The sequence below is a fragment of the Anopheles maculipalpis genome, chromosome 2RL (assembly GCF_943734695.1).
Source record: "Anopheles maculipalpis chromosome 2RL, idAnoMacuDA_375_x, whole genome shotgun sequence".
In the NCBI taxonomy this organism is placed as follows: Eukaryota; Metazoa; Arthropoda; class Insecta; order Diptera; family Culicidae; genus Anopheles; species Anopheles maculipalpis.
In genome coordinates this window covers 14,636,399-14,649,605 of record NC_064871.1, presented here as the reverse complement: position 1 = coordinate 14,649,605, position 13,207 = coordinate 14,636,399, and the positions used below count along the sequence as shown (strand labels likewise).

Below are 13,207 nucleotides of genomic sequence, written 5' to 3'. Positions count from 1 at the left end.
TTATGTGTCACTAACATTTCAGCAGATGTTTACGGGGTGCCCTTGTTCCTGCAATCACGTTGCTGTCTATATAGTTGAAATGAATGGTAGAGCGTAGAGCTACAGGATCAGCGATTCTACGTGTGATGCAAAAATAGCTACACTGAGAATATGCTTTTATGTGGGAATGTGGGAAATGAGGTCTTCTATTTTAACTATTTTTGAGGTCCAATGCACATGAATGGTGAATTTCGACTATAAATTCTCATGAATTAATTCACACAACTTTCGTAGAAAAATGTAGCGTTTTGTGATGCAAACTCATCTCGAATTGGACGATATTTTAGATTAATGATGGTGACCTATGGTGACTTAAACTAGCTTTTTTTTTGTATATCTTTGTGTATTGTATTAGACATTCGCAGGCTGAAATTCTCTCTGCTCTTCATACAAACTGTTTGCCAAAACTAGTCAGCGTCCAAAGCGTTCGATTTTTGGTGAGCAAATAACTAAAAATTAGATTCGAGCCTGTGTTCGAAAAATACTCTTACAATAAATAGTATAACTGTTCACCAGACTATCCAGAGTAGGCCTTTAAATAGGCAACGAAATCGTGTGTTCCACTCATCAGACAAATTACTTGAAGAAAACGTGCGACTTATATAAGGACTGCCATTCGCATTGGGTCGGCCTGCTTTATTGTGGGCGAAATACGGTTGGACAGGAAGCTATTTTAACCGGATGAACGATATTAGCTTACTCCTTTTTTCTGTTATAGCTCACCGTTCACCGTTTTATGGTGCGAAACACGCAGCAGGATTGTTTAACGGAAGAAAAGTGGCGATAACAGAGAGCGAACGGCATGCTGGGTGTTCTGGGCACTTTAGTGAACTCTTCGTGATATCGTATCCTTGGGGTATGAGTACAATTTCATCAGCAGTTTTCTTCTCATATTGGAGTAACGCCGGCCGGACCGTTCTAGTGTGAATACAAAAAAATCGTTTCTGGTATCTTGTAGGACTAAAAAAAAGATAACCAGGAAATGTATATAAAAACACACACACAACCACACACGACTGGCAGGAGAAGGACGGCCCTTTTTTTTATAGCGCTGCCCTTACCGGAAGTGGAAATATTTGCAGCTGGATAAATTATCCTTCCTGCTCCAGGTGGGCCACATGTGTGGCGGGTGCCATATGTAGTGAAACCTGTAGCACTGGTTGACGTGTCTTGGTCTTGGTTTTTGTTTTGCGCCAAGCACCAAACCGTATTCTGAACTCTCATTTCTTCCGCGCTTGGATGATGGAGCAGAAATCGTCCACCACGACCGTGTGTAGTCGCACCGTGTCGTCAGCGTTCCCCGTGGTGCAGAGAAATTTATGTGCTTAGCGTTTATTTTTGTTTGAAGCATTCTAATCCACCTCGCCGGCTGATGACACGTACGTGACGTTGGCATTTTTATGAAATTGTCTGCTTTCTTGTGCATTTTTTTGTGTGTTTGTGTGTGTGTGATTTTGGTTGCCATTTGTGGTATATGTTTATGGACACAACAGAAAGATACAAGCAAAATGAACTAAAGGTGAAGAAAATGTTTCCCGTGAAAAAAAGTTTAGTGAAAGCATAATTGCTCCTCTGTGTGGGGTGGGGAACAATAAACGATAGCATGGTAGAAAATGAACGAAAACGATACTTTGGGGGAATTATCGTGACGGTTTTTGTCATTATTTTTGGAGCGCCGAGCATTTCTTTGCTGTCATCATATCTTATCTCTAGTAAAATATGTGCCCAAAAATATGTGGGACCTGTTTCAATAATTGCGAACAGGAGCAATATGTGGAAGTTAAGTATAATCTATAAAAGTTGATAAAAAACACAGGTTCTTCTTACAACGCTTCTTACAACCATTTTGCACGTTGAACTTTGCATGCTAAACAAACAGTGGCAGTGGGGTAGCTTAGGATGCTCAACGTTCTGGACACGTTTTACCTCTATGACGCCTCTTCCTGCTTTCGGTGGTTGTAGGGAAGAATAGAAACACACAAAAAACACCTTTGGACATCCTGAGGCTGCTGGTTGGGTCCTCCGTTCGCATTCAATCCATTATGGTTCCATTCTACTGCCGCCTCCCACATACCCTTATTCGCACATCTTCGAGTCCCGTGGTTGAGATGATGTTATAATCATTGGTGTTATTTTAGGGTTTTATGTAACCGACAAATGGGAACTAGAACTTTTTGTGCCCCCCACGAGCGAACACTGGTGGTGGTGAAAGTGCCAACGTGGGCGAGCAGAGGCTGTAAAACGCTCTCTGCCCAGGTTTGGTTGGCTGGCTCATCGTGTTCTAAAGCGGCTTCATTCCGGTGAAGTGCTTTATACTGCAGGGATGAAAATGCACTACACCATGTGCCACAAACCATTTTGCACGATCGTGCGAACGAAATGTGGGGGAGCAGTGGCTTTAATCGAGTAAATGCACGGAACTAAGTTGAAATTATGAGTTTTTGTAGCATCAATAAGTGCCAACCACTTCCGGGCGAATTGTGCTCGCTGTTAAAAGCGTCCAGGCGCTGCAGCAGCGATGCAGGAAGGGGTGTGGGTTTAAGACTCACTGGTAAAGATTTTAAGTAAGGTTGTTGCTTTTTTTTCTATTCCACTTTAAAACGGTATACTCAGGACGCTACTAAAACGGGAGTTTAAAAGCGAGAGTTCGGCGAAGAAGTTTCCACTAATTGGAGTACAAGTTTGAACCGGATTGCATTTTAGATGGATTGGTTTCTCTCTTTGCCTTGTTTGTGAACTATCTGCTTCTGATGTTGGGTATCCCGCGGAAAAGCGCAAAGGTTTTAGAGCACGGAAATAAGAATTTATACGACCAGCTAGAGCTGCAGATAGATGAGGCAATTCTTGGAGAAATGTCTGTACACTAAACAGAACTTTGCCGAAGCGTTCTTCCTTTTGAGACATGTTGTGAATCATTAGAAGAGAATATCAGAAATAGCTTAGTTACACGGTGATGCCATACAAGCAAGCGTTATACTCTGAGAATCGGACACCCTTCCGAACCCACATAACAGCTTCCAAGCTATTACAACGGATGTAACAAGGGTCTTTCCCACTGTACACCGGTACACGTCACAGCATTTGAGTAAGGTTTTGCGGTGTAACGATTGTAAAAACAAAATCAATACAATTTGTGTCTGTTAGCGTAAAGCGTGCGCTTTTGAAGGTTACGGTCACGTTTCTTCCTTCCCGAGCGCAGGTGTTTGAAGGATTAGAATGCCATAGAAAAAAGTGCCAGAGATAGAAACATTTTAACGATCGCTTTTAAGTTTCTTACCATCAAATGACGTACCCCCGACCACGGATCCACTCGCCAATTCTAGCCTCTGCTCAATGAAGCCAAACCAGAATAAAATCACGTGTTCCCAGATCGTGATCGCGTCCTACACCGCCATTCCCGCCGGTTCAATCGAACCCGGGGAGAGGAAAAATCCCTGATAATTTGTGCAAATACACCAGAGCCCAAAGAGCTTTGAATGGTTTGGGGTAACATAGAATGGAAGGAAAGAAAATCCATACGGCCGGAGCACAGCGAAGGGAAAACGTATATTTAGAACCATCGTAGCGCATCGAGCATACCTCAGCACACCAACAAAAGGCCCGGGGGATGGAGGGCTGGGCAGTAGAGGAAGCCCTGTCAGTAGGGATTATAACGACACTATTAACTTTTATGCGAATCGTTACTTTTCTCGAAGGCTTGGCGGTAGAAAAAGGATACACGCTTGTCGGGCGTCGACATTCGCGGTGTTTTCGTTACGGGTTTGTACCAGCCGATGCATACACGCTGCTGTGTGGTTCAGGGGTTCGCTGTGTGCGTGTGTCTGACCTGTGAGATCAGCCATGCCAGGCACGTTCCTGCCGGGAAGCTTACAACGTGACAGGATTCGTGTACACGGTGTACGGAACTGGTAAAAGCACGACACATTTCAGTACGCTCCACTGTTCATTCTTGCTGCTCTTCATTTTCGCCGTGGATGCAAATGATTTCCACATTATTTGAGGGGTTGCTCCTAGTTATAGATTTTTTGTGCACTGTGTTTTGAGTGTGAATGGAGACGAATACGTTACCGATTTGAAAGGGGAGAGCAGCAAGCAGGTTAACTTTTTGATTTAGGACCTCCTCCACGTTGAAGCATGATTGATGTGAATTGGGTGGGATCAATTCATGTGGACGAGAAGGTGGGCCTGAAGGAGGGCTGATTATTGAAGTGAATGAAGAGATTATTAATCCTTATCGTAATAAGGCTTTGATGTGGAACAGTATGCGGGAAAGAGCACCTTATAATGGGTCTTATCCTGGGTGTACTCAAACGCTTCGTAGTTGTTCATTAGTCCATGAGAGTCCTGTCCACAGCAAGGGTCTTAGCCGTGTTCTATATCCATGTGTAGCATTCTTGTCTATTCATGCTGGCTTGGCTGTCACGTGCGTCGATCGGTGCAACAGCGTATGGTTATGCTAAAGTAAATCCTGGACTCCGGGAATCAGGTTGGTGCTATTCATAAGGGCTTCCTAGCAGCCAAGATCTGCTAGTAACCAGGCTGTCAAAACTTGGCGTTTTGATTGACGTAATAAATTGGCTTTCTACTTATTTGTCCAGGCGCACGTCTTATGTAACGATCGCCAATTCCAGATCCAGTGTTTGACGTTTCTAAGGCGTCTCACAGGGTAGTTCCATCTTCCCAGTTGATGGCCATCTGCTTTTTACCGATAAGGTTATTTCCTACTCCGATCGACTTTACCTCTTGGCGGTAAGTTAAGACCAATTGATCGTGATGCATCTATTCGCAACCTTCCGGCAGGACCCGTTTAAGAATGTTCAGCAGCTTTTCAATGTTCTAGACAGCCTATACGCTGGCGATGCGGTCCCAATGCACACTGTTTAGCTCTAAGCCCAGTGTGCCAGTGACCTAAGTGTTCCACAAACTCTACCACCGAGCCATGCAGAGAAACTGTGCGGCAAGCATGTGGGACTAACAGCGTAGTTGGATAATCAGGCCTCACTTCTGGGGAACGGTTCGAATAGCATTTGCCAATCCCCGACCTGCCGCTCTTTACAAAGGAGTCTGTATTCTTAAAAACCCTCACAGATTTCACTGATTCAGACAAACACCAAAATTCCAACATATTAACGGTTAAAATAATTATGCGAATGGTATTTTGAAAAAAGTGTTCATTTAAAGACAGATAATATTGCTCATAAAATCAACAAAAAAACACTTCGTTCAATCAGCTACAGAGTCCACTATAAGTGGACGCTATCCGCATTGACTTTTGAACTGTCACATCCCATTCCCAGTTCAACCATTTTTTTTCCTTCTTCTTCTATCAAGTGATCGGCCTGTCTGTTGCACGGCAACCGTGTGCAGCTAACAATTGTGTTTCAATAATTTATTCAACAGTTTTCAACATTATGAAATCCGGCTGCAAGTGTGAGATCAAGCGTACCGGATCTGCGCTTCATCGCGCGGTGCAACATTTCATCAAAAGCCGCTTTGTCGTCAGTCATGATGCACCCCGGTGCACACCTACGCCTAGAATAATACCGCCTGCCCCCTTGAAGCATTCTTGCCCATTCGGTGTACATTATTTGTACGTGAATGTTTTATGTTGACGCACCCCTTTGCTGGCCCTCAGCCGGAAGTGCAGGGAATCGGGTTAATTGATGATTTTAATTATTAACACTCGCCGGTGCAAATTGAAGGCTGCGTATGATGTTGCATGTTGCAGTTCGAGCGCCACTCAACATTCGGCGCGTTGTAAAGCCATCGAGGGGCCAGCCTGTTGTTTCAAGTTGCGCATTGTTGCCCACTGTGGGGTGCAAGTGTTTCCTCCCCCTGTAGGGCGGTGGTGATTGTTGAGCTGCGCTATAAATTAAAAATCACACCATTTGACGTACACACATCCGTTTGAAATGACCGAATGTTGGTGGATTTTGAGGTTGATAAAAGCGTTGATTGCCACTCATGTTGTGAAGCTTCGTCGTGGAAAAGAGAGTTTTCATGGAGAAGGAATAAAAAAAAAGCTTTTGCAGACTGTTGGGGGTGGTGGTGGTGCTTCAATCATCAGAATAATGAAACAAGAGTCACTCATAAAAAGTAACTCGAGGCACAATTTGAGCAGCGTTCGAATAATTTTATGAACATGGTTCGTACAATTTTCCAACTCAACACCTATGCTGCTCGTCGGTCGAATGAATGTTCTGGTTCTGGTTTGTATTTGTATGGGGGGAAATTGTATTGTTCGTTCTGTGTAGCATTTGATTTGATTCTTTGATGCGCGCAAAAATACGTCATTTCATATTACCGGCATTGCTGCTGGGTCATATATATTATTGTATGCTATCTGAAAATAATGGACAAACATCAGAAAGCTTATATTTATGTATATCTATGAGCTTGTTTAATTACGCTTTTATTGAAAGGGATTTTTATACATATTTCACACCATATCTGAACCGTTTTTCCAAGAATAATTAAAAACACATTTCAGTAAAATAAATCATAAAACGCAAAACATTCTTACCTCCCACAAATAACTGATTGCACAATTATGACTCGAACCATGTCATCCCTGCTTTATTATTGCTTTCGAAAATAAATCGATCGATCCGGATGTGTGTTGTTCATATCGCTCTGCCAAACACGCCGTGCTTACGTGATGAGCAGCATAGTGAGTGCCGTCGCTCATGATAATAAAACAAAAGCATTAGATTTATTTTCGATCAACTGTCTAAATGGAAAACAATGGCGCACCGGCGAAAGGTACGGCTACGGGACAAAGAAATCACACCAAGAGGATATATCAAGGACATACACGCACGCACACGGCTAACAGATCTTTCGCCCGGATTGATTCATAGTCTCGCAGGAAGAAAGCATCCATTTTCGCTTGACGTTGATGGGTTGGTGGGCTGTGCTGTAAGTATATGAATGTGCTTGAGCGTCGCGGCGATGGTTAGATTGCTTTCTTTTTCGATTAACATCAGCACTTTTTTCCGATTTGTTTACGTACTTTGCTTGCTGCTGAAGCAATACGCGAAATAATCTCCCGATAAGAGGTCCCTTTCATTTCGCGTTACACGGTGGAAGAATTAGGAGCGGAACGAAACGATTGCGTTCCAGCGTTTGTGGCACACTTATCCTTTCGAGATTCGTACGAAGTAGATGGACACGGTCATGATGAAGTTCAAGCGTCAACGACTGGCGAACGAAAGCTTACGTCGGTAGTTCCGTTTTTGCCGGTTCGGTGGCTGATCGCTGGCTTGTAATTATAGAGCAATTAATTTCACCAAGACAAGAACAACCCGCAAGGGTATCTCCCCCGGGGTGCAAGGAGGTACGTTTGATTGAAGCCATCCTTACAAACGCACCGATGGCCCAAACAAAAGCTCCTGTGTTCGCCATAAGCCAACAAACCACCGGAGAGGTTTTCGAGGAAAATGGACTCGTTTTTGTCTTCGTGAAGCCTGCCCCAAAAGGAGGCTCCTGTTGTGTGGCCCATTATCGGAGAACGGCTAAAGGCGCTCTTATGCTATCTTATCGAACGACGGTTTGTTGGGACGGTTGCCGACATTGCTTTCGCTTTCGGTTAAGGTTTAAGCAGTACCGCATAAGCACCGGTTTTCACCTCTTTTGTCAACGGCGAAACAATCGAACATAATGTTCAAATGCTGTGAAGAAAGCTGAAGCCAAAAGGCGAGCAAGTGAGACAGAGAGGAGCGATATTCCAACAAAAGATATCGGCCACGGATTGGAGCATCTGTCTTCGGAGCTGGTCGCAGTAAAAGTGCGACGAGATGCCGCACTACCGGTGTGCCTGGCGGAGAAAGCGAAAGCTCGTCGCACTCAACCTTCAAATAAAACCCGGCCAGATAACGTGGGCTCATTATCGGTTTAATTGGACGTGCTTGTGTGCGAATCGAGTTTTGTGGGTGACTGGCACTAACGGTTCAAACGGGGAGCCTCATCCACCAGCATATTACCCCGCGAAACACTTATCTTGTCTTCTATCTATTAACTACGCCTCTCCGGCGTATTTCCATCTGCCATCAGCCCCCAGAAATAAAAGGAAAAGCATTCAATGATGCTGCTGCTGTTTGGGGATAATGTGCATTAATCGTTGCACGTGCTATCTCCGGGTGCGCGCCATCGAACGCTGGGATTTGGTAACGCATTTAAGCCGTGTTGCTTGGAGCGCATACCGAAACCTACGCGCGTATGTAGAGCGTGACCAGACCAGTTGATCAGTGTTGATGAAGGTGCAAAAGGCGGCCACTGGTTCGTGTTTGTACACCGTCGGCTGGTGGCAAGGTTGCCGAGATTACATCCATATCTGCATCTGTCGAGCGAAGCGTTTCTTCCAACTCGCTAGATATTATTACACACAACTTTTTGTGGCTACCTTGTAGCCCCTTTGTGGTCTTGACCAAACGGTGTCTCGTTTTGACATTTTTTCGTTGTTCACGGGTTGGTCCTGTTTAATTTCAACAGTGTTGTCTTTGTCAATCAATGTCCACATTTTGCAAGCACCAACATGTCACTTCAATCAATCAATGCACTTGAACACGGTCGTCAGCAATCATTTGTAGCGAATTATTCTCATTCCAGCTCGAAACGATAAGGAAGTAACAAATTAATGCGTATCGATTCTGTATCCTTACTTCCGAACCATCAATACCGAGCACATTGTACTGCTCTGTCTTTGTGTCTACGCCACTCAAGACCTCCTTGAACTTGGGAAGATGACATTCGAAACGATTGCCACGAGACAAGAAGATCGTTACGTTCATCAACCGCATGATGTATATAGTTTTATTTTTCCTCTTCCTTCCGTTTGTGTGTCCATTAAACCTCAACTTCGCGCTGTTTTCATCTGTTGCCATGGAATGACATCATTTTTCTGGTTTCTTGTGAAGCTTTGCTGTGTAAGCTTATCCGCTTGACGCGCGTCATTCCACTGTGTGTGTTTGTGTGTGAGAATTCTAATGGAGGGAATGTATCGGCAAGGACACGGGGCAGGAATGCATGTGAAGGTTGTGAACCTGACATTCGCCCGGACCATTCTTTTGCCAACAAATGTTGCGATTAGATGTGGCAGGAGGCAACAATATAATGACGATGACGACAATGACGACCGGGGAAGACATTCTTCTCGCACGGGACGTTCAATGTTGTGCCCTGTGAATGAAGTGGCGTGAACGATGGACGTTAATATGCGCTTCTCTGCTCGATGCGGAGGATACTGCGAACGATATTGCATAAAGAAGAGTTTATTTATGTATGGACGGTGGCATTAGTTATTGGCTGGTGTGAACCTTGAGCATGAATCGATGTAGAAGCTATATTTAGTTCAGATTACAGATGGTAACGTTCTAGGCGACCTGTCCCTGACACCTGCACCTGTGAATGATGTCCATCACGCTTAGAGCATCCTGAGGCGGCTAATAGTTTTTCACGTACAGCTCAGCTCGATAGCTGTGTGTGGATAATCCAAGAAATGACAGAAAGATATCATCCCGACAGTCATAATGTGTAATATGCCCCTCTCAACCCAGCCCTCGTTTCGCCTCCTCCCTTAAAAATTGTCTAAACAACATTGGTTTCCCGGACGGACAAGTTTTCGCGGGATTATTAAGTTCACTTTCGCTCGTGAACGCCAACACGGCAAAATGATATAGTGTGGTTGCTCTTATTAGGCTTTCCTTTCTTAGATGGATCACGCGAAAGTGGACGCTATGAAAAGCTGGTCCACCACTAAACGGGCAACGGCTGCTTCATATACGCGCTCTAAAACGCGCTCGTACCGGTTCCGGCCGGGCGTACCGGTACCGAATAGAGCTGACTGACAGACGTGTTCGTGTTCGCAGGCCTATCGATAAAACTACATCGATGAAGAATGTATTGCATGAATCAATGGGCTCGATACTTCCCTGGATGGGTGGCCTACGCTTGGCTACGATCGAGTGGACTTTCTATGCGTAAGAGAGGAAGCGTAGGAAAGAATGTACTTTTAGTGTACGTGGATAGCGATTGGAAAGCTGTCAATGATGCTGTGTTCAAACAATGATTTAGCGATCACCGATTGGAGGCTAAAATTCGGCAGGAGAATTCGTTTTCCATCATGTACTATTACGTACGGTGAAGAGTATTTTTTAGCGAATAAATTGAATCGTTTTCGCCTAGCATAACTCGCTGCTAAACAAGCCTGTTCCTAATAACCCTTCATTCAAGTCGATGAGTTCCGCCTCTGCGTGGTCCTATTTAATGAAGTACACAAATCAGTCAATCAATTAATTGTCCTGTGTGTTGCATGACTAGATTCTTAACCCGCTAGATTTGCGTCTCTTGTAACTCGTTCGAAAGATGCGTCAGTTCAATCTGGTTTGGGGTTTGCGTATGATACGGCAATGAGTATTACAATCTGGCAGTGCCAGTGTCCCAGCCCAACCATTACCGACCGTTCGCGAACGGTAGCAGCCAGCTGCGTAATGTAATTTCACTCATGCAGGATTTTGTGTACACTGTGTCGACGATACGTCGCAGATCCCTGAGCGAATTGGAGAATTCAGAATGCTCCAATGAAAACGGAAATGCGTGGTGTTACGAAATTGAATTTCCATCGTACATTCCCGAGGTGTTGCCGGTGGCAAACACGAGCATAATGGGATGATGTTTTCAGCATATTTGGCATCTTTAGAATCTGTTTGTTCACGGTTCGGGAGTTTTCGCATGGAAGAAGTGCAAGGGATTTGCTCGACGCTTGCTCAATCGTATCATCGAACGTGGATGTGTGCAGTCCAGCAGAAAACTTAATCAGTAGAAGCAGTTGCTGTTGTCCGTTTTGTATGGGATGATATTAATTAGGTTAATTGTAGCCGGGATAGATTGGACTAGATCTTGTGTCGAAGTGTAGAACTGTTGGTCAATATTGACCAGTTGCTTATTCTTGATTGAAGCAGATTCTTTACGGTGATCACTGGTATACTTGTTCTTTAACAATACTCTTCAAACAATAATACCAAACAGTCTACAATAAAACAAAAACAGTTAATATTATTCGATTTTCATGTGAGTTTATTATGCATTTTTATGGGTACGCGCCGTGATTTAATGTTCCCCATTGTTCATGCACGCGTTCAATTATTGAACGCGACACCATACCTCGTACCACGTAACTCCACGCATGAATTATGCTGCTTATCGAATTTTCATCTACAAGCTCACTGTCGTGTCCCGTGTCGCACTGCCCACCCACGCAGCGGATGTAGCGTTTGTCTGCGACTGCGTGCGGCTTATCGCGATGCATATCCTGTAATTGTGTCTGGTGGATTAAAATTTATGCTTACCCGTGAGGGTAGAGCTCCGGGGTGTGCTTCCTCCTTCGGGAGGGTTCGATTTTGTTGCATCTGGAAACATTACAAACCGAATGAAGAGAGCAAGAGAGAGAGAGAGAGAGAGAGAGAAAGAGAGAGAGAGAGAGAGTTAATTATGATGCATGGTATGTGAGCAGTGGCATAGGGGGAAGAATTTCTTGGGGCATGATTTTGGATATTGGTCGTGTTGGACGTAACTCTTGCACTAACGTCCCTGCAAAGCGTAATTACCTTCCGGCCATATAGAGTCCCTCGATGGACTACCGGAATTACACGCTTGTCTGTCCATATACAATTGCATGCATATTTTCAGTTTGCAGCACCAGACACGTTTAATAAATGTATTACAATGGTGGTTTTCTCTGGTTTTTTACAGTTCCATCCTTGGCATCCGGAGGAGCCGATTCGGCGATCAACCCGTTCATTCGGTACTGGGAACCGGCCCGGTTCGATCGTGGTCTGCTGGACCTGGCTCATCAGCATCACGAACAGCATCGGAGGCGTCGCCGAAGCATCAACTACGAGCATGGTTCCGCCGCATACGGACCAGCCAACGTGGTGCGATTGAACTTTCGCGCTCATGATCGGTAAGTTTGTTTGTAAATTTAGTATGTTTTGCATTTAAGTTTACCAAAATAATTTTGTAAAGTTTAAATTATTGGACTTTATCAAGAAAAAAATAAAATAAATTTAAAAAAATGTTAAAAAAGTGAAACAAATTAGCGTAAACTTAACCCTCGTGAAACTTTTCATGTATTGCGTATTGCATACCTTTTGGCGCTTATGTTTGAACGCTTTGTCGCGTTCCTGGCGAAAGAGCGCGTGGGGATTTCGAATAGCATAAAATTGAATGTCTTCTGCTTTGACTTAAGAACCTCAAAGGGTCTTAGGATCTGATTTCTGCTTTACATGAAAATTACTCGTAGCTGTATAGAGAAGCTAATGTGTGAAGGAATGGTTTGAATAATATTTGTTACTATTACTGGTACTGCCTGTAGCTACTGCCACAACAGCTTATTTTTACGAAATACCAAACATTCAATCTCTCCTTGGGCGTTTTCTTACCAATACATAGACTTTGTGGCAAATGAAACATGTTTTGGTAATTGAAATCGAAAAACAAATGCTCGTATATATTCCCGTCCCATGCACACGAAACCGAACCCATGCTCACGGTAAGAATCGCATCCATGTATGTACGATCAAAATGCAGCATTACGATTGAATGTGTCACCGATTGAGAACCGATGCACACCAGCGATGGTAAACCAAGGACCTGGGTTTCTGCCTACGAAACAAATTGTACCATTAGTTTCGTTCATTTGTATTAAAACAATTTCACATTCACTCGGCCGTGCCTTGCAAAAGAGCCGGAACCGCTTGGGCAGGCGTCACCCAATCAGTTGCAAACATTACTCAGCCCGTTCACCACGCTGTTCGATAGCTCATTGTGGCTCCTTTTTCCACCACACTGCTCTGCAAATCCACGAAACCACGTCCACCAGCGGCACCATGACGAAAAGTTTCCGGTCTACGGCGATGCTGTTGTCGTCGTCGTCGTCCTCGTTCGTTTGGAGTCATGGTAGGTACGGAATTTGGTCAAAAACATAGTTGCATCCGAATGAGAAGAGATCGACAGTACGAGTAGTACGAAACCGTCGCAATGCAATCGAGAGATATTTTTGACCAATGTGTGCTCTGTAGAGCTGCTCCGGTGGGCAAGGTTTTGGATGTGTGAAAGCGTAGCAGATGCTGCACTGCGCTGCTATTTACCGACTGGTTCTGTTCATCGGGAG

At 44.3% G+C, this 13,207-nt stretch overlaps 2 protein-coding genes across 2 annotated transcripts in view; both read left to right on the top strand.

Moving 5' to 3' along the window:
• The window catches only part of LOC126556645 (uncharacterized), a 142,382-nt gene that overhangs the window by 31,323 nt on the left and 97,852 nt on the right, over positions 1-13,207 (top strand). Inside the window, exon 2 of the mRNA XM_050212033.1 lies at positions 11,788-11,998. Within this exon, the coding sequence (XP_050067990.1) occupies positions 11,788-11,998 (211 nt within the window). The remainder of the gene's footprint in view (positions 1-11,787; positions 11,999-13,207) is intronic.
• Positions 1-13,207, top strand: part of LOC126558780 (transcription initiation factor TFIID subunit 9) — a 406,967-nt gene that overhangs the window by 300,054 nt on the left and 93,706 nt on the right. The window lies entirely within an intron of this gene.